Source organism: Rutilus rutilus, assembly GCF_951802725.1.
Source record: "Rutilus rutilus genome assembly, chromosome: 8".
NCBI classification, from domain to species: domain Eukaryota; kingdom Metazoa; phylum Chordata; class Actinopteri; order Cypriniformes; family Leuciscidae; genus Rutilus; species Rutilus rutilus.
This window is the reverse complement of record NC_140222.1, coordinates 5,955,430-5,975,860: the sequence shown is the minus strand read 5'-3', so window position 1 is coordinate 5,975,860 and position 20,431 is coordinate 5,955,430. Positions and strand designations below refer to the sequence as shown.

Here is a 20,431-nt window from a genome sequence, read left to right as displayed (position 1 = left end):
ACAAAGAGTAAAAAAAAAAAAAAAGAGTAAAACAGGAAGAAAAAAAATGTTTTTGTGTGTGTGTGTTTTCTGTGTATGAATAAAAATGTGCCAATGTGTCCACTGGTTGTGTCTTTTGTGTTCATCATGTGAAAAGGTTTGTGATGGGGGAACCACAAGCAACATAACTGACCAGTTTTGGAAATGTTGTTTTGAATTTATTGCACCAGTGTCTTAGACTGTGTTGTAGTGTGTGTGATTTTGAGGGCTTGTGTGTCCTGTCTGAGGGCAAAGTTTGGTTTTTCAGCAAGAGTGAATGGTTTAGAGCAGGGATCACCAACTGGCGGACTCCGGTCCGAATCCGGACCGCAAAATGCGTCCATACGGACCGCGAAGCCTTTTGACATAATGAAATAAATAAATGCCGCTATTTTCTAATAAAAACACATTTATATCAGGCACATCAAAGTCAGCTCAGTAGAGCCGTTTGGGTCCAACAGCGCAACGGGTTGCTATGGTTGCTACTACAGTTACTATGCTCACTGTTGCTACGTTCAGACGCACAGTCATGCGTGCAATGAAGAGAGCAGAGAGCGCGCAGACAGATGAAACTTTCAGCGAGTGAAAAACGCAGAGAGATAAAACTTTCAGTGAGTGAAAAACAATGGCATTTTCAAAAATTTGTAAAGTTGACTCTGAAAACCGAGTTTTCCGAGATAATTGGTGGGAAAATACGCATTTATTCTTCCTGCATCGTGATGTAACTGTTACAAGGCCCGTGTGTCTCATTTGCTCCGAGTCTGTCGCGGTTGTCCAAAGTGGAAACATTAAATGTCATTACGAAGCTAAACATAGACACTTAGAAGAAACTTATCCTCAGCAGTCGCAGTCCGAGGTAACGTTAAAGGGATACTCCACTTTTTTCGGAAATAAGCTCATTTTACAACTCCCCCAGAGTTAAACAGTTGAGTTTTACCGTTTTAGAATCCATTCAGCCGAACTCCGGGTCTGACGGTACCACTTTTAGCATAGCTTAGCACAGATCATTGATTCTGATGAGTCCAGTAGCATTTCTTTCAAAATGACCAAAGAGTTTCAATATTTTTCCTATTTAAAACTTGACTCTTCTGTAGTTAAACCGTGTACTAAGATCGACGGAAAATGAAAAGTTGCGATTTTCTAAGCCTATAAGGCTAGGAACTACTCTCATTCCGGCGTAATAATCAAGGAACTGTGCGGCTGTACCATGAGTGCAGCAGGCGTAATGATATGACGCAGCGCCTGAAAATAGTCCCCAGCTCGGTAACTTCTTCCAACGTGACCGGGACTAAGTTTGTCTAACCTATTAGACCTATTTTCAGGCGCTGCGTCATATCATTACGCCTGCTGCACTCATGGTACAGCCGCACAGTTCCTTGATTATTACGCTGGAATGAGAGTAGTTCCTAGCCTTATAGGCTTAGAAAATCGCAACTTTTCATTTTCCGTCGATCTTAGTACACGGTTTAACTACAGAAGAGTCAAGTTTTAAATAGGAAAAATATTGAAACTCTTTGGTCATTTTGAAAGAAATGCTACTGGACTCATCAGAATCAATGATCTGTGCTAAGCTATGCTAAAAGTGGTACCGTCAGACCCGGAGTTCGGCTGAATGGATTCTAAAACGGTAAAACTCAACTGTTTAACTCTGGGGGAGATGTAAAATGAGCATATTTCCGAAAAAAGTGGAGTATCCCTTTAAGGGCGCAGATTAAACAAATGAGCTCAAAGCCCAGTATGAGCGATCTAAGTTACACGGGTCGTCCTCTCTCACTCATTCGCCTCCCAACATCGAGCATATGAGTGTTCACTGAGAATACAGTGAATTTTAGACAATTTTATTTAAATTTCATAAGAGGTTATTTACATTTTTATGGACTACAAAATAAGAGATAAAGGGTTTCTTGCACTTTTTCATTTTTCCAACACTGGTGGCACTATTTTTTGCATGTGTTTCTGAATGATATTGCTGATTATCTTTACCAATGCAACTTGAAGCACAGAAGAGAGCAGTGTTCAACATTAGATACATTTAGTTAAGTAGAGACAATACAAGGAGGTTTGCGTTGATTGTGATTGTTAATCTCAGTTCAGCCGAAAAAAGCACTTTAGTTTTCCTTTTAAGTTGTTAATGTTGAAATTAATGTATGTTTAGTGCAGATTTAGAGATGAAGGCATTTTGCACAGTTTCCTTTATCATATTTTTGTCAGACATTGTTACTGGTTGAATTCAGATATTTTGTACCAAATCAACTTAAAGGACATAACAGAACAGCATTAAAAATAGATCAGTTTTGTGAAGGATTACTTATGGCTGCTTATACATATGAAAAGACATGTTTATCCATAACATTATATTTTGTTCAATAAAAAAAAAAAAAAAAAAATGTTATCTACACTCATTTCTTTAGTCTGGTAAAACCCATCAATTCATATTTTTAGGTATATAATTGTCCGGACCTCGACTGGTGAGGAGGGTTCATTTACTGGACCTCAAGCAATTTTAGTTGAAGACCCCTGGTTTAGAGTGTAGAGCTTCATTTTGACCTGAAAATAGGATGTTTGGGGAATTGGGTGAGACGTTATGGATTTGTGTTTATAGTTTTGAGAATACGAGGCATAGTTTCAAGAAATGTGTTTAAGCAATCGAGAAAAACTGTATTATTACGTCAAGGATCTCACAATTTGGCATTTTTTCATTCCATTTGACATTATGAATATAGTAACAGACAATCATAATAATTAAATCAAATATAAACAAAAGATTTTTATCACCATCGAATGAAAAACATTTTAGTATAACATCAACTTCTTCAAAGTTAACAGGAATCACAGCTTTTCTTTGTAAGAAGCCTAATAACTGAGTTCTCTCCAAAATATTTGGGTCTTGGGACACTCCTAAAATAGATGATTAATATTCTCAGGGGAAATTTGACAAAAAACACAAATATCTTCCATGTTCACTTTAAAACGCTGTACCACACGTGACTTTATTATGACTACATAAGAGTCCATGAAAGTAATGCTTGTACTTCCTCCGTGTTCCAATCACGTGCTTCGCAGAAGCCCCGCCCACAGCGCTGACTCTTCACTCGTGGTCTCCTCTGATTGGCTGCGCGTCCGGCCAATGAGTCTCAGCCATCTGTGCAGGAACACAACCGAGCCATATTTCACTGAGCATTAGCTCGAGCAGCATTCATTATTATATCAGGATCTTAATCTTAATATAGATCCTTTAACAGTGCAGAGATGCGGGTCGCTGCAGCAGTGTGCTTTATATCTGCACTGGCTTTCACTGTACGTGCAGATGTGTATTTTAAAGAACAATTTCTGGATGGAGGTAAATCTCTCTTCTTTGATCGTGCATGACATCAGACACAGTCACTATTTCACGGAGATATGTGTTTCTTCAAATAATGTCAACATAATGTATTTTTATGATGTATTGAGCAAGTTTACTTTCATGCATTTATGTGATCAAAGCCAGTTGTATAATTTCACCAGTGTCACTTTCATTTACTGTATTTGCAAATTACACTGTTATACAACTTACATGTCATGCTAAGAATACATGATTTGTGAAAATGATTCAGATTTGTATCTTAATGCATATTTACTTATGGATTATGACCAAAAAAAAATATTTTATGAATCAATGTTAAGGTTTGGTTTCAGTTTGCTTTTTAGACTATTAAACTGTTGTCGTCTTAAAAACAAATTTAAGGCACTAGAGTTTCATATCTGTTGTTTTTAACTTACAATTATTTGCATAATTTAAATGCATCCATATTAAATTTCCAGCCTGAAAATATTTTCGTGTAATGGCTTATGATGAACAATACATAGCCAATATAAAAGATTTCTTGCTATTAAATTTTGTATCTCTCCAGATGGTTGGAAAAGCCGATGGGTCGAATCCAAACACAAATCCGACTACGGCCAGTGGAAACTGACCTCAGGGAAATTCTACGGCGATGCTGAGCTTGATAAAGGTCAGAGGTCACGGCTGCTTTCACCGAAGCTCAATTGCTTATGCAAATGTCTTCATCTTTAAAGAAAATTTGAATGGTCAATGTGAGATGACTTCTAATGCAATGTTTTTTTCCCCTTCAAGGTTTGCAGACAACTCAAGACGCCCGGTTTTACGCTCTGTCCAGTCGCTTTGACTCGTTTAGTAATGAGGGTAAACCGGTAGTGATCCAGTTCACTGTGAAACACGAGCAGAAGATCGACTGCGGCGGTGGGTACGTGAAAATCTTCCCCGCCGACCTGGACCAGACCGATATGCACGGCGATTCACAGTACTACATCATGTTCGGTAAGTCATGGTTGGTGTAGATGACGTTTTGTTGGGTTTCTAGGTGGAAAAACTAGGTAGCACAACATTGGCATATACTTTCACTATTTTTGTGTCATTTTCACTTTTAACCTTCCTCGCAGGACCCGACATCTGTGGCTACAGCACCAAGAAAGTTCATGTCATTTTCAACTACAAAGGCCAAAATCACCTAATCAAGAAGGACATCAAATGCAAAGTATGTTTTAAAACAAAATATAATTTAACTGTTTGTACATAGATGTGAAAATGCACAATCCAAACTTTTTGAATACAGACCTAAGGTAAAGAAGACATTTTGCAGAAAAAATGGAAGTGTAAAAAAGTAAATCGAACTTTACGTTTACTGTAAAGCAAATGTACTGTACTAAACAATTTTTATTTCATGCAAAATATATATTTTATAAAATAATTTGGACTCTGAAAATCAAAGCCATAAGTCTTACCAAGATGTGCACCAAATTTGAAGTTTGTATCACAAAAATTGAGGTTTTGTTTAGGCGCTGTACCAAAAATAACCACCGGGTGACAAATCAACAATCTCACGAAACAATCGGCAAGTCTCAGACACTCATGGCGATATGTGTTTTGTCAAGATTAGAGAATGATTTTGATTATAAAATTATAAATTAAAATTATAATATGAAACATGGCACCGCCCACTAGTGGGAGGAGCCTGTCAAAAGGTTTGAAAGTACTGTTTTCATGGTAGCACACGTCTGGTTTTCCCAGGATGGATTTTAAGCTTTCGAATGATACTTAATTGATATGTGAAAGGGGAAAAATGTGCCCCAAATGGCAGTTAAAATGTTTCAAAATGACATCATAGTCGCTATAATTCAGTTGCTTTGTTTGCGCCCGTCAGGACGATGAACTCACACACCTGTACACGCTGATCCTGCGACCGGACCAGACGTACGAAGTGAAAATCGACAACGAGAAGGTTGAGTCTGGCTCTCTGGAGGAAGATTGGGACTTACTTCCTCCCAAAAAGATCAAGGATCCAGAGGCCAAGAAGCCCGAGGATTGGGACGACCGGGCGAAAATCGACGATCCTGAAGACGCGAAACCTGAGGTACGTTCTCAATCGTTAATCACCATAACCTGATCCGCGCATCATAGCGTGCAAGAAATCTGTGTACTATTTCAAAATAGTTGTTCTTAGACGTTGATCCAATGGTGCATTAAAAGTGTATATCCCTGCGGTTCAGGACTGGGATAAACCTGAGAACATTCCCGACCCTGATGCCAAGAAACCAGACGATTGGGATGAAGACATGGACGGAGAATGGGAACCTGCGATGATCCCAAATCCAGAGTACAAGGTACAAAACCACAGTCCTTACGTAGAAAATCCTAAAATTAAGCTCAACCAAACAAGCCACAAAGTGGTTGAATTGGTCTAGTTGAATGGTTTTAGACAATTGGGAGACCAGCTAAAACCAGTTTAGGCTGGTCTTTCCAGAAGGGTAGGCAGCCAGCAGAAGGTTTCGGGTTCAATCCAAAGTAGGTTTGGACTTTTTGAGAGAGATTAATGCTCTTGATCAACATCACATGGACTGTTTCTGCAATTTGCTGTATTTTAAGTGATCTTAAAGGTAAAAGGTTGATCTTCTCGATCAGGGGTGCGTTTCCCGACGCCAACTATAATTGCAAGTTCTGTCATTACCAACGCGATTAAAACGGAACTTGTGACCATTGTTGGCTAATGAAGCTTTTGGGGAACGCACCTGAGTGGTTGTTTATTATACAGGAACCAGTTTCACCAACTGATCTAACTAAGTTTTGTTGATGTAGGGCGAGTGGAAACCAAAACAGATCGACAACCCCAACTACAAAGGCACTTGGATTCACCCTGAAATCGACAACCCCGAGTACAAGGCAGACGACGCCATTTACAAATTCGAGAAGATTGGCGTTCTGGGACTGGATCTTTGGCAGGTATGGTTTTTAGATCAGTGTGCTGTTGAATCAACATCATAATGGTCAGTTGTAGGGTTTCAACAGATTTGGTTTGGGTTTCACTGGTGAAATTTAACCAGACATTTGACAACTTTTTTAGGGGATTTTTGCGATCAAAATGGCTGATTTTGTGGTGGTAATATCCGAAATTGTGGCAAATTGGTCACATTTACCATATTAGGTATGATTTTAGAGGTACAATATCTTACCAGTGTTATTTTAGTATCATTGATATACTATTATAGTTTTATTAATAATTTGAGGGGGTTTTCTGCAAAAACAAACAAGCTTTCTGCATTTGTCTTACCAAATTCTGACACACAACTGTTAAACAAGATATCATTATGTTTGGTATATTTTATTTTTGCTATTAAAAAGAAAAAAAGTTTTCAATAAATTATATAGTGCTGCATTTTTTTGTAATGATTTTGTGGTTAAATGGTGAATGATTCAGGAAATTTGATCTCAGATTCACGAAAATCACTGTTTATAACTAGTTTACCTTTCTTACAGGTGAAATCTGGAACCATCTTTGACAACTTCCTGATCACCGATGATGTTGAGGAGGCTGAGAAATTTGGTACAGAAACATGGGGCGCAACGAAGGTAATAAATTGGGTTTATTTCCACAGCAATGTGTTTAAGATGTAAATTCTGATGATGTGCGTCTTACCGGTGTTGTGTTTTTGTATCAGGGGCCAGAAAAAAATATGAAGGACCAACAGGAAGAGGAAGAACGGAAAAAGCGGGAGGATGAGGAAAAGAGCAAGAAGGATGATAATGAGGAAGACGAGGAGGACGAAAATGAGGAGGATGAGCCAGAGGAGGAAGAGCACACAGAAGAACCTCCTGAGGAGGAAGAGGAGGGTGACGACGATACGCTCCCCAAAGACGAGTTGTGAAGAAGAATCCCTTCCTGAATGAGCAGATCTGATGTGTTTCTGTTGTCTTTTTCTTTAAATGTGGTGTGAATTCTTGGCCCCGCCCCTTCTAGTCACATGTCGCATCCCTAAACTCAGATTTCTTTTGGTTTTGCTGCTAGAAGCCCCACCCCATCATGTTCATAGTACCACCTGTTAAACTTTAGACTAATAGATGTTTGGGTTTTCTGTTCAGTCTCGAGTCGTGCAAGGGGAAAATTCTGATGTTGATCATATGTTGGATTTGCACTTTTTTAAATAAATGATTTATTTTTAAATCCTCGTCTGGGTCATTTTTCCAAAAATTTCCCTCAGTATGTGGATGTTAAATTGTCCTCATTTTTGGTTTAAAGTGTAAGTTTATTTATTAATAAGTGCAACGCAAGTAATTAATTACATTTTATTTCTCAAAAAAACCACTTAAAGAAAACAATTAAAGCATGTGTTGTTCAGTTTGGTTCAGAATTTACATGAATTAAATATTTATGGGTGAGTATTTAAGCTTTCCTGACATCATGACAAAGTCCCATTAAAATGTACTTTTTGAATTTCATAATTTAGTTTTTTATCCCATAATTAAGACTAAGTTTGTCATAATTATGCCCTTTTTTTCCCCATGTTGACTTTTAATTATGACGTAGTATGTTATACCTTGGACTTGTGATAATTTTGACTGTCTCATCTTTTCATAATTTAAACTCTCATAATTTTGACTTATGTCATGATTAAGATTTATCAAATAATTTGTCAAATGAGCTCATACTGGAAAAACAAACAAAAAACACGTCTTGAATGACTATAAACGATGTGTACATTACTTGTCGAAACCTTCGTTGAAATTTTTTGTAAAACATTTTTTTTTTTTTTAAATAGCCCACATGAATAGATTATATTTAGTTTATAAGAAATGTTAATGTGTGTTTAAGACAGATCTGTCTTTTTCGTCGTCTCCAACATCCCTGTTTGTCACTGACCCCGTGAAGATAGTTCTGAGGAAAGTTCTAGAAACATGTCGAGTATTTATTCCGATATTTCTAAACGTCTAAAAGGCTCTTTGGGGTCACCGTACGTCCACGTGTCTTGTCCTATTCAGCAAGTAGATGGCGTCTTCCCGTAACACTAACTCGCTCATCCCTGCCGAAGATAGCTGAGTCACATCTCCACACGCGCTCATTCAGGACACTTCCTAGGCTGTTTTCGCGGGGTCTCGCGCTCGAACACAATGCTGACGATCACTCTGAAGACGCTCCAGCAGCAGACATTTAAAGTGCAGATAGACGAGGAGCTGACGGTGAGTGTGCGTGTTTGTGCCCGTGTAAACATGCCAGTGCGCGGGCACAACGCGCTGGGAAACGCCGCGGCCTCGGGCGGCTGCTGATATACATGTGGGTCGCGCGCGCGGACAGCCGCTGTCATTGTAGAATAATACACTAGAATAGGTGACGTCACTGAGCCGCACATTCTAACGGCTATTAATTTGAAAATAACGGTCGCGTTGTTCACTTCAACGGTCTGTTTACACTCTCGTCTATGGCAAGCAGGTTTAACACCTATTCGATTAAACTAACTAGCATTTTATGTTACTTGTTTTAATTACTAGTCGCATATAATTTTGTATTTCTTTGGTAACTATTCATTAGATACTAGAACTCTAGTAGTTATCCCAAAAGTTAGTCACTAATGCTTATTTATTAGTATTACACTACTTGTACTTGTTCCTTTACGACTACCACTATCCCGACCAGTAACTAGCCTGTTACACAAATTGTTAATTTTACCCATTGAACTCACTGTTAACTATACACCAACTAGTATTGTTGCCTGTACATCTTTTAGTTTTACTATAAAAAAAAATAATATATATATATATATATATATATATATATATTAATTTTATATAATTTTGCCAGTAGTGACTAGTATCTATTCCAGTTTTATTAGTCCTTATTTATTAGATACTAGTATTTATTTAGTAGACATTAGTATGTATCCCAACTGTGACTAGTAACATTTATTTTCTCACTAGTTTTTCTTTTACTTGCCATAAGTGATAACTAGTAAGAATGGCTATTTATACGTAATATTAAATAAATCTTACTACTAGAAATGCAAAGTATGTTACTACCTAACATCTGAAATACACACAAGTGTCTAATGAAAAATAGCCAGATGTTGGTTTGATTTTAGGGATAAATATTAAAACAGCTTGCCATGCTTCTGAATTTCCTAGAATGACTAGGTTTATTGATTACTGACATGGACTGTATTATGTTATAAAATATTATTTAAAACTTTTTTTAAATGGAGTCAGATTAATGTGTCTCGGTCATTTAAATGGCTCATTTTTTATATTGTGCAACTTTGCAATTTGAAATAATTAGTGGTGAAAATAATCAGCTAATGAACAAAATGCAATATCATTCTGACTGTGTTTGAGCAAAGAAATTAGATGAAATGATTTTGATTTTGAAATGATGATGAAATGACTCAGCAAGTGCCCATGTATATAGCCAGTCTTGTGATCGTATGAATCCATTACTTTGGATATTTAAGATAGTTTGGGAAGCACATGATCATTCATTGCCTGATTTCATAAGCAAACAGTTCATGAGTCATATTTGTCCTTTAAACCACAATATTGAGTTGTATTGAAAGATATGAGAGTGACGTTTGTCCTGCACAAATATGAAATATATTGCCAAACATAATAATGGAATATAATTCATCATATTATAGTAAAAGTAACAACTTATAAAACCTTAAAATACCTGAATTAAACCCTAAACAAACCTGAACTGTATATTATTGACATACATATATAAAATATGTATCTGATGGAATAATGTCCTTGTTATATTGTAAATACAGGTAAAGGCTCTTAAAGAAAAGATAGAGGAAGAAAAGGGGCAAGATGCTTTTCCAGCTGTCGGTCAAAAACTAATCTATGCAGGTCTGTTTCTTAATTTCTGTCTTTGGACATTTTTTATTTCTGGTATGGCAAAGCTTAAATATTATATACCATATTTTACCTTTCCATGCATCATATTCTGGTTTGTGTGAATCTCTTATAAGATGCTTTTTGATTGTTTTGTTTTTGTCCATAAAACGCAGGCAAAATTTTGAATGATGATATACCTCTAAAAGAATACAAAATAGACGAGAAGAACTTTGTCGTGGTGATGGTTACAAAGGTAAGGCTGTTTTATTTCTTGCAATCCTCTCATTGCCTTCTTCATCAGGTCTTTGCATTTTTAGGAAATGCTTCACTTCCATTTCATTCGTAAAGTAGCTATGTATCAATCCACGTATTTTCCTTTTGAAGTTTGGGATACTGCATATAAAACATTGGATGGAAATATCAAGATGTGCATAAAATCGTAAAAATGCATGCACATAAAAAACTAAAATATTTATGCTTAATTGAGTCGAATAATTTTTGTATCCGATAAACGTGCATAAACTACGATGGAAACACATTTACAGAATAAAATTTCACGATGCGCAACAAAAAACTTAACAGACGATGTGATTGGATAGCTGAACTAACAAGTGGACCAATTGCATCGCACAGCATCTCAAATTTTGTTTTAGTTGTTTCTGTCATCAAAATGATTTGGTATCAAATCCTTCCCAGAAGTGTCTCACATAATTGCGTTCACAATTGCAAACATCAGGCATCCGAATGCAAGAAAACTTGACAGCGATTATTATTGCGTTTCGTCTGTGCGCAAACCAGGTGCGATACTTGATACTAACTTTTGTGACGTCACGACTGGAAAAACAACATATATCATGTAGGGGGAAAAAAGAGCCAAATTGGGTTGGCCGGTTGCCACAACTTTCATTTTTATTATTGATACTTTGCGCAAGTTTCTCAGGAAATGGCGATTTTGTTCTCTCGCACACATGGGATGGAAACGGTGCTTCATTCGCAGATGTTCCAATATTTCGTAAAAGTTCAATTTGCAACTTTGAATGCAAACATAGCTAGTAGTTCTCTGTGCAGTCCTGTTTCTCTTTCTACAGCCTAAATCTGCCACACCGCCACAAGCTCCCGCTCCCGTTAGTGCGTCCCTCGCCGAAACCCCCGTCCATCTGCCCACGACTCCTGCCGCCTCCACAGTGCCTGTATCAGCCCCTGCTCCCGCTCCTGTAGAGCCTGAGCCCGTCACAGCGCCCCCTGCTGCCTCGGAGCCTGCTGCCGAAACGCCCCAGACTGTTAGCGCGACTCCTGCTCCGATCTCAGAAGAGGAGAACCAGGCCGCCCAAGAAGAGCAGGCCATCGCCCAATCAGAAGCCAGGTATGGCCACGCCCACAAAAAAAGCACGTTTTTATTCCTAAAAAGAATGAAAATCTCTTAATTTGTCTATTTTGTGCAGCATTATAGATGAGTTGGGTCTTTTAGAAGCAGCTGCATCCATACTAGGTAAGTTTGGGTTATTTGTTTTGTTCTAAAGGAGACATGAACTTGACATTAACATCTGTCGTTTTTTTTTTTAGTTACTGGTCAAGCGTATGAGAATTTGGTGACGGAAATCATGTCAATGGGTTATGAGAGGGAACAGGTCATCGCCGCCTTACGAGCAAGTTTCAACAATCCGGACAGAGCCGTGGAGTACCTGCTTATGGTAAGAGTTGTATGTTTTATGCTTTATTACCAGAAAATGCTTTAAAAAATGCCTATTTCTGCTTAAAGGCAACATGAAATGACATTTGCATCTCGTTTTATTTTGGAATGTTACACGTTTCTGAGTGAAACAGGATTTTCTGCCAGAAAATAAATTCAACTTTTCAAGATTGGGTCCATTTGGTTGGTAAAGTAGCTTATTTAATATTGTTTGGATAATTACTAAATTTTTTCAAAAAAATAAATGTGTATCTTACATCCATGCAAAGCGGTCAGCCCACCAAACAACTTTATGCATGTTTTTAACGCACACACACACATATATAATGATAATTACAATGATTAATACTAACACTAAAACATAATATTGAATAGATAAATTATTTACATAATTTAAAATGTATTTAAATACATATTAAATTATTAATATTAGCATTAATACAATACATTTGCAACCATTTAGATCGACAAAAAACGTTGCATAATCACATGCAAATAATCAATGGCATACATAACAAAGGTGATTATGATAATTATTCATATTAATACTAAAATTAATTGTAATATTTAATAGATCAATTATTTTAAATTATTTAAATAAATAATAATGAGCTCTGGCGATGACAGTGATGATGGTAAAAAGCATCTGCTCAAATTGAACCCTTCCAAGTTCCAGAAAGTAACAAGATGTGTTTAATTTTTTTCTTTTGTAATTGTTATTAAAATATCAGGAGTGTTTTATACCATTGCGGCAGTTAGAGATCCATCTGTGTTAGAGATAGATCCGGGTTGCTAAAGACCTATGTTATAATGAATGATGAAACATAAATGCATTTAAGTGTTAATTGAAACATTGAGAAGTAAATTCATTTTTGGGGTCAAGACATTTCATGTTGACCTATGGCACCTTGCTTGACTTCACATATCAGTGTGATTCCTTTTTAAACCACACAAATTCACGAGTTGCTAATGTCCGTTCCTCAAGGGTATTCCCACAGAATCCGAGCAGCCTCCACAAGAAGTAGTTCAGCCCACTGCAGTGTCCAACCCCACCCCGCCCGCCCCACAGCGACCTCAGCCTCCACCCGCCGCAGCCGCAGCCGCCACCGCAGCCACAGCCGCCGCCGCAGCCGGAGCCGGTGAGTGGCCATTTGTTCAGGACTCATGGAAATAGACGCTAGTTTGCCCTGCAGCTGCCGCGTTCTTGCTAATTCGTTAAAATGTTATTTCGGTAGCACAGCTGATGGAGGAGTCTTTGACTATTTCAATGCACTTGGATGTACTGGTGTTCTTTAAATCAAGCTGATGTGGAAAATCTTGAAGTGAAGTGTTGAAAAGTTGAGGTGTTTTTAACTTAAAGAGCATCTTGCAGGTTAGAAGACCCAACAAGTCAATGTATAGAAAAATAATGTAGGAACTAGATTTTCTTTAAAAAAAATTTATAAATACGCTACAGTGGCTTCTGGAGTCGTTTTTGTGAGAATTTTACTTCCGCATCTGAAAATGGGCGTGACGTAGCGCGAGGGAGAGCGGTCGATTCAAACAACAGGGAAAAATGGATCGCAATGACATTTCGGACGCTGAGGAAATTGTTGACGGACCACAGCCATACAATTATGAGCCTGCTAGGCTGCCAAGAGAGCAGGGACAGGCCAGGATTAATGTTAGACAGAACATAATGGAACTTACAATAACAGAAACTAAGCTTTGATCAGGCGTTTGTCATGCTCATCCGCCCAGACTAACGTTACGTGATATAACTTAGCGGTTTCTCATCGAGAGACAGAGAGATATTTATTCCTGATAAATTTTTTGTTCCATAGGTGCTTGTGTGGGAAATGCGAGGCAATGTTTACAGCTGAGGAAAGTCAGTGTTGCAGGGAGGTGGATGCATACTGGGCCTTAGTGGAAAATGCCAAACTTCCATGGTTGCAGTTAGTGTTACTACAGTAAAGCCATGGTGAATGTTGCTGATCTGTGGACACTGGATAGTTCGTTCATTCATTGCACAATGTTTATTCCTGGTTTCCACGTCAGCGCTGTTCGATCCGTTAATAACGGAGAAATGTGAATATTTCTCACTAGATCTCGCAGCGATGTTATTACTTCAGTGGCGAATTCAAATGCTTTATTTACTGGATCTCGCAGTTACAGTGTTGCTTGATCAGGCTCGCGCTGCACTGGTCCAAACTGATAAACGGTCCACACAAACACAATCGAGTAGCTCAGTTTCGTTCCGCTTACATTGCGTTTGCCAGTTGATGTTGTGCTCGCGCCTACATCCGGCGGGAGAACCCGAAGATGCGTGCACTGAAGGAACCGCACCAGCTCTGAGTCTCACCCGGTTCTTACTTAGGTATCCCATGTTGAACTCCATCATATCGCCGGGACGATAATCTTCCGATCTGAAGTGAACGCTACACACGACCGCGTTTTCCGAAGCCGACGCGGAAGAGAAATCCCGTCTCTTCACTTGCACAACCCGCACCCAGGCACGAAAGATAGCACCGTCCTTTTTCTTGTTAGGAAACCGGTGGACTCGATGTCCTGACAGGCTGGAGTTTTTGCAAGCTCCACAAACACAAAAATGTACCATGACGATGATAAATTGAAATACAAAAACTACTGAAAACACACTGACTCACGACCGCTCTTACTGAATACCAACCTACTCTGCACTGAGCTGCGGCAGAGCACAGCACACATCTCCCTCGCGTGACGTAAAAAGACGCGATGTTGAAAAAAAGCGGTTTGTACGAGCAGGCAAAGAAACGCTCACTTTATCTACTAAATTGGTGTCCTTATGTCGTTTTAAAACATTTTAAATCCTGCATTATCTTTTCATATGGTATTTTCATACACGGTTATATATTCATTTAGATTTTTTTTTTTACATGCAAGATGCTCTTTAACTTAATCGTCCTATTGTGTTGCACTTTCGATTTTTAAACTGTTTGAAACACTGGCTAAACTATTTACTTCTTCTTGAAATTTGGTGATTTGTTCTCATTTAGGGTCATGAATGTGCATGCAAAATATTGAGGCATAGATGTGTTTTGGAAAGGCTGTACACATTTTGGTGAATGCGATTGTGTTGGACCCCATTGGTTTCCATGCAATTCGCCAAAAGTCAACACTTTGAAAAACAACAAAGACACATGGTAAAAAAAATATATATATATATAGGAAGCCTTTATTTTAGACTAAAATATGAAATATGTGAGACCTTTGATGAAATTTTAGACTCAAAGTTTACTTGAAGCTGTGAATGCTACTGAAAACTAAAAAAAAATGTTTTTGGTTGTTAGTTTTCTGAATGGATCTCAATTACTAGTTGCAGCTCTGAAAATAAGTGTAAGAAACAGGCATAACAAAAACGATAAATGCTATTTACACTAAGTACAAATAATGTTAGATACTATTTATACTTGTAGTTATTTGCACCTCAGTGAACAGTCCCTAAAACTGGTTGGAACAAAATTAAAAAACATTTCTTTGATGTTTTTTAAATTTCTCATATTTCATATATTATAAAAAATGTTGTATATGACAAGCAAGTCATTTTAGTAGCATTGATATACTATTATAGTTTTTATTTATTTATTTCAAGAAAGGAAAGTGTACAATAATCAACATTCATAAATGTAAATGTATCCAAATTAGCCCGAAGGCTAGTTTTCATTGGTAGTCCCTTTGCCAGATGTTATTAGGCCTAAAAACTCGATAAAAGAAATATTATATTTGATATGTTGATACATGAAATATGTTGATATTTTGAATTAGTTTTTATTTTTATTTTTACATTTAAGTAATTTTGTAATTAAATAAAAAGTTTCAATTTTAGTCATTTGGTTATGTTTTGAAGTTTTTTTTAAATGTCTACAATACCTACAATAGAGGTTTTATGTGTTTCCGTGACTTTTTAGTGTTTTTTGTAGTGTTGATTTTTGCTGAATTGTAACGCAAACACGTATCCATATTATCAACACAAACAGCATTAACAATAAGGAAAACACACATTGACATTATTTTTACTTTCCCATTATGAGGCACATAAATGACACAATGTTGCGGAAAACAAAGTACAAAACAAAGAAAATGCGTTTTTTGTTTTTTGTTTTTTTCACTTTTCCTTGATTTTTGGTTTCGGGCCAGACTCCTGTACAGCCCTTTCTATACTGTGAGCAGGTGCGGAGCCCGGATCCGTGCCGGTGACGGCAAACCCGCTGGAGTTCCTGAGGAACCAGCCGCAGTTCCAGCAGATGCGGCAGATCATCCAGCAGAACCCCACTCTCCTGCCGGCTCTGCTGCAGCAACTGGGCCGAGACAACCCGCAACTCCTGCAGGTGGGCGGAGCTTAGCCGCGTCCCGTCCAATAGAGTGCTGCGGTGACATTTGGGAAATTGTCACATTCGTTTGGACTAGTTAAACATTTGGTTTCCGCTGTTGTCCTGGAATTTTCACAAAAAAAATTGAAATTTGAAATTTGGCAACTTTGGCTACTAGCTGAAATAAATAAAGTTGTTGGTTTAACACTTTACAATAAGGCCCCATCTATTAAAATTTGTTAACTACATTAGTTAACATGAACTAACAATGAACAATACTTCTAAACCGAAAATAAAATAGAAATTAATACAATTTGACAGCATTATATATATTTATATATATATATATACATTGTTACATATATTTACATATATTTTTGTGACGTCGTGCTGTAGAACAAAATGTCCAAGTATTGTCAACTTACATTTACCACATACCTTATATTACTCTTAAATTGGAAAAACCCTGTTATAAAAACCTTTAGGAAAATCTCGAGGGAACCAGTGGTGAATTAGTCTCCCGGGTTTTGACGTCACGACCACTTTTAAAGCGGAAGTATTTTTTCCTTTCACTTTTTCCCATAGGGTTTATAAAAAAAGTCTTCATTGAAAAATTTTAAGCTATGAAATTTGCCATTACAAAATTTTATTTGAAACAAAAAAAGAATTTTAAAATTGGACAAAATTTGTAACTGCTGTAGATAAGAATTACAATCCCATGAAGCTTTGCAAATGACATTGAATTAAAAATGTATTTAAAGTTGTTGATTATGTGTATATAAACTATAGACATTACATTTATGGCACATATGCATATGGGGTTAAATGAAAATGTGTTTTAATATATATATATATATATTAATATATATTTATCATCATTATTATTATTATTTATTTTAATTTTTTTTATGTAAGGATTAATTAGTTGAATTCTATTTTAAAATTTGTGGGAAAAATGGATCGCTATTAGTTCACCACTTATTCCACTGTTAAAATTTATTTTTATTTTTATAAATATATATTTTTTAATGAATCTGAATTGTATAACACTTAGTGACTTTTGTGGCACTTGCTATGTGAACACAAAATAATAAAATTTATAATATATATATATATATTTTTTTAAATCATGGTCATGATTTGAAAAGGTTAAAAGGTCCTTTAAAAAATACAAAAAATGTAACAATACAAATTTAAAAAATGCCCGCCATAAAATTTTATGTGAAATGTTAAAAAAATCTTCAAAGCCATGATGTTGGGTATCATTGAAAAATAATTTAAACAAATTCATATTTTTTTTTATTAATTCATTAATTGTATTCTACTGTAAAAATTGTGGAAACAAATGGATCGTAATTGTTGCTTAAATATTACTTAGTACCATTATATTCCCTCAAAAAAAATATTAATATAAAAAATATAATAGAACAAACATAATATTACATTAATATTACTGGAAAAAAAGTTAACTTTGTGGTGTATGAGCGTGACCCTAAACAATGAGCACCGGAGGGTTAAAAATAAGTTGAAAGGTTTATAAGTTATTGTTAAAAATCAGTTTACCTATTTAAGTTTTTATGTCCGGAACCAGACTGTTGCGCTCTATTAGTCGTGCATCACTTAATTAGCATTTTTTTCATATGTGTGTTTGCAGCAAATCACGCAGCATCAGGAGCGGTTCGTGCAGATGTTGAACGAGCCGCACGCTGTCGAGGCCGGAGCCACCGGAGCCGCTGAAGCTCCCATCGAACCACAGAGGAACTACATCCAGGTCACGCCGCAGGAGAAGGAAGCCATCGAGAGGGTGCGCTAACAACACTACCAGCACTTCTCTTGAAGATAAACTGTCATGTCTGCCGTACACATTCGTTTGGACAAGTTAAACATTTGGTGGCGAGGAATTTTCACACAAAAAATTTACAAAATTAAATTCTACTTTGGCAACTAGCTGAAATAAATAAAGTTTGTAGTTTAACACTTTACAATAAGGTCCCATACATTAACATTAGTTAACTACATTAGTTAACACAAACTAACAATGAACAATACTTCTAAACTGAAAATTAAATTAACATTAATACGATTTGACAGCACTATATATATATATATATATATGTATGTATATATATGTATATATATATGTATATAAATCTATTAATTGTGATCTAACATAAGAGTTTGTTTATATATATGTGTGTGTGTGTGTGTGTCTCTGTACATAGTAAATATGTATGCATATTTATATAAATGTGTGTGTGTATATGTGTATACATATATATATATATATATATATAATACACACATAAACAAACTTTTATGTGATATGCGATTAATCATTTCGAAATCGATTAATTGCGATTATCGCATCTAAAATGAAATTTAGTATATTTATACACATATTTTTATTTTTATATTTTATTGTTCTAATGGTCATGTCGTTGTTTTGTGCAAAAGCAGAACTAAAACAATTTTAAATAATGTATTTTAATTGTCATAGTAATGTGTTTATTAATTATATTGTATTATAATTTATTATAATTCACATGCTTTTAATTTATAATAGTTATTCGATTTTTTTTTGCAGAATCTTAAAATCTCGTTATGTTTCGTAGTTAAAAGCTCTGGGGTTTCCCGAGGGACTCGTCATCCAAGCCTACTTCGCCTGCGAGAAGAACGAGAACCTCGCCGCGAACTTCCTGCTCCAGCAGAACTTTGACGACGAGTGAACGCTGAGGACGACGGCGGAGCGTGCGCATGTTGTGCGTTGTGTGTGAATGTGTGCGCTGAAGCGAATAGGAAGTCGACTGATCTTCCATGATGATTGTCATGGAGTTTAAACTGAAGCCATGATGTGAGGTTATATATCAGCACAGCGTTTTATTTTGATAGATATAGCCGATCCTCCGCGACGGGGTGTCTGTTGTCTGTCTGGTTTCTGCTGCTATCACTGCTGTGTGCGTCGAGTGAGTTAAAACCCAGCCAAAAAACTCTCTCAAGCTTCATTTTTTGCCATCAGAATCATGTTTTTCAATTGCAGTATTAATAAATAGGCGATTCAGTCAGGGTAGATGCCAAATTTAGTTTGTCGCCAATGAAAACAAGGCGTTGAGGCCATTTTTGTTGGGTTTCTCTTCTGGAAGACATTTTCGAGTCCGCCTCACAGTCTGTCACATTAAATATGGCGTCTACTCTAACGTCTCTAACTGCCAATTTATATCATTTTTAATGTTTAATTTCCTGTCCAGCTTTCATTCAGTGGATGCCACCAAACTACTTTGCAGTTCTCCTACGTTAATATTAGAAGTGAACCCACTGTATGGGGATGTTGGTGTTTTTAAACCCATGTTCAAAAAACAGCATTGATGGTTGAGATTTCAGTCGGCTACTTAACTAGATTTAATTTCTGTTATGTTTACAGTCTAAAGTTCCAACATAAAACCGGTTCGGTATGCAGTAGAAACTCGTGCAGTGGTTTTGAACGGAGCCCGAAATGCTGCAACAATCGTAGGTACTTTATGTAGTGAAGCAACTGAATGTGATCGAGTGTCTCAGCGCGTCTCTAAAACCTCATGAAAATATGCATACATGTAATTTAAATATTTGTACATATTTGAGTGAAGGAGAAAAAAAAAGAGTGTTGTCTTGGTCTCTGTTGTACACTTAAGACAGTGCCAAACGAAATTAGAAACTGAAAATGGAAGAAATTACAGTGCAGTGCTTAAAGTGGATGCAGAATGCATATATTTTTATATAAATGATGTGTCCTGCTCCTATGGGTTTGCTTTGTATAGAGTTAAAAGTGCTGGAAGGGTGTTATTTTTATCTAGTTGGTTGAAAAATTAGTGTTCTAACAGGTACAGGCAAGAGTCCTGTTTACACTATGGGATGTAGTTTTGAGTTTTTATTTCAGCGTTTTGTATTCTTTCTTTCTTTTATTTCTTTTTTTTTGTCTCAAAGGATCTGATGTGTGTAGAAAGTAAACATGGAAGAGTTTGATTTTAAGCACAAAATGGTTTGCTGAGTGGTTTTTGAATGTATTGTTTTAGTGGTGTGTGAAATAAATTGCTTTTAAAAAGCTTAATTGGAGTTTCCAATTGGATACTGCTCATTCATTAGAAATGATCCATAATCAAACTGACAAAATGGTTTTAAAACACTTACACAATGAACTATAATACTTTGGTTGATACTATGGTATTGGGAGTTTCTAGTATTTAAGTCATACTTCAAAGAAAAGAA

The 20,431-nt window shown here is 36.6% G+C and overlaps 2 protein-coding genes across 2 annotated transcripts; both read left to right on the top strand.

The window, feature by feature from the left end:
• The first annotated feature begins 3,152 nt into the window (after nt 1-3,152).
• calr3a (calreticulin 3a) lies at nt 3,153-7,514 on the top strand. The gene is made up of 9 exons (XM_084415567.1): nt 3,153-3,358; nt 3,909-4,010; nt 4,133-4,336; nt 4,459-4,553; nt 5,220-5,429; nt 5,566-5,679; nt 6,152-6,295; nt 6,830-6,922; nt 7,012-7,514. The coding sequence occupies exons 1-9, from the start codon at nt 3,268-3,270 to the stop codon at nt 7,216-7,218; spliced, it is 1,260 nt and encodes a 419-aa protein (XP_084271693.1). The 5' UTR covers nt 3,153-3,267; the 3' UTR covers nt 7,219-7,514.
• Nucleotides 7,515-8,292: 778 nt separating this feature from the next.
• On the top strand, nt 8,293-20,290 carry rad23ab (RAD23 homolog A, nucleotide excision repair protein b). Its single transcript, XM_084415568.1, has 10 exons — nt 8,293-8,527; nt 10,105-10,186; nt 10,348-10,427; nt 11,263-11,537; nt 11,617-11,663; nt 11,738-11,865; nt 12,850-13,003; nt 16,053-16,210; nt 17,847-17,996; nt 18,805-20,290. The coding sequence occupies exons 1-10, from the start codon at nt 8,459-8,461 to the stop codon at nt 18,916-18,918; spliced, it is 1,257 nt and encodes a 418-aa protein (XP_084271694.1). The 5' UTR covers nt 8,293-8,458; the 3' UTR covers nt 18,919-20,290.
• The last annotated feature ends 141 nt before the right edge of the window (nt 20,291-20,431 follow it).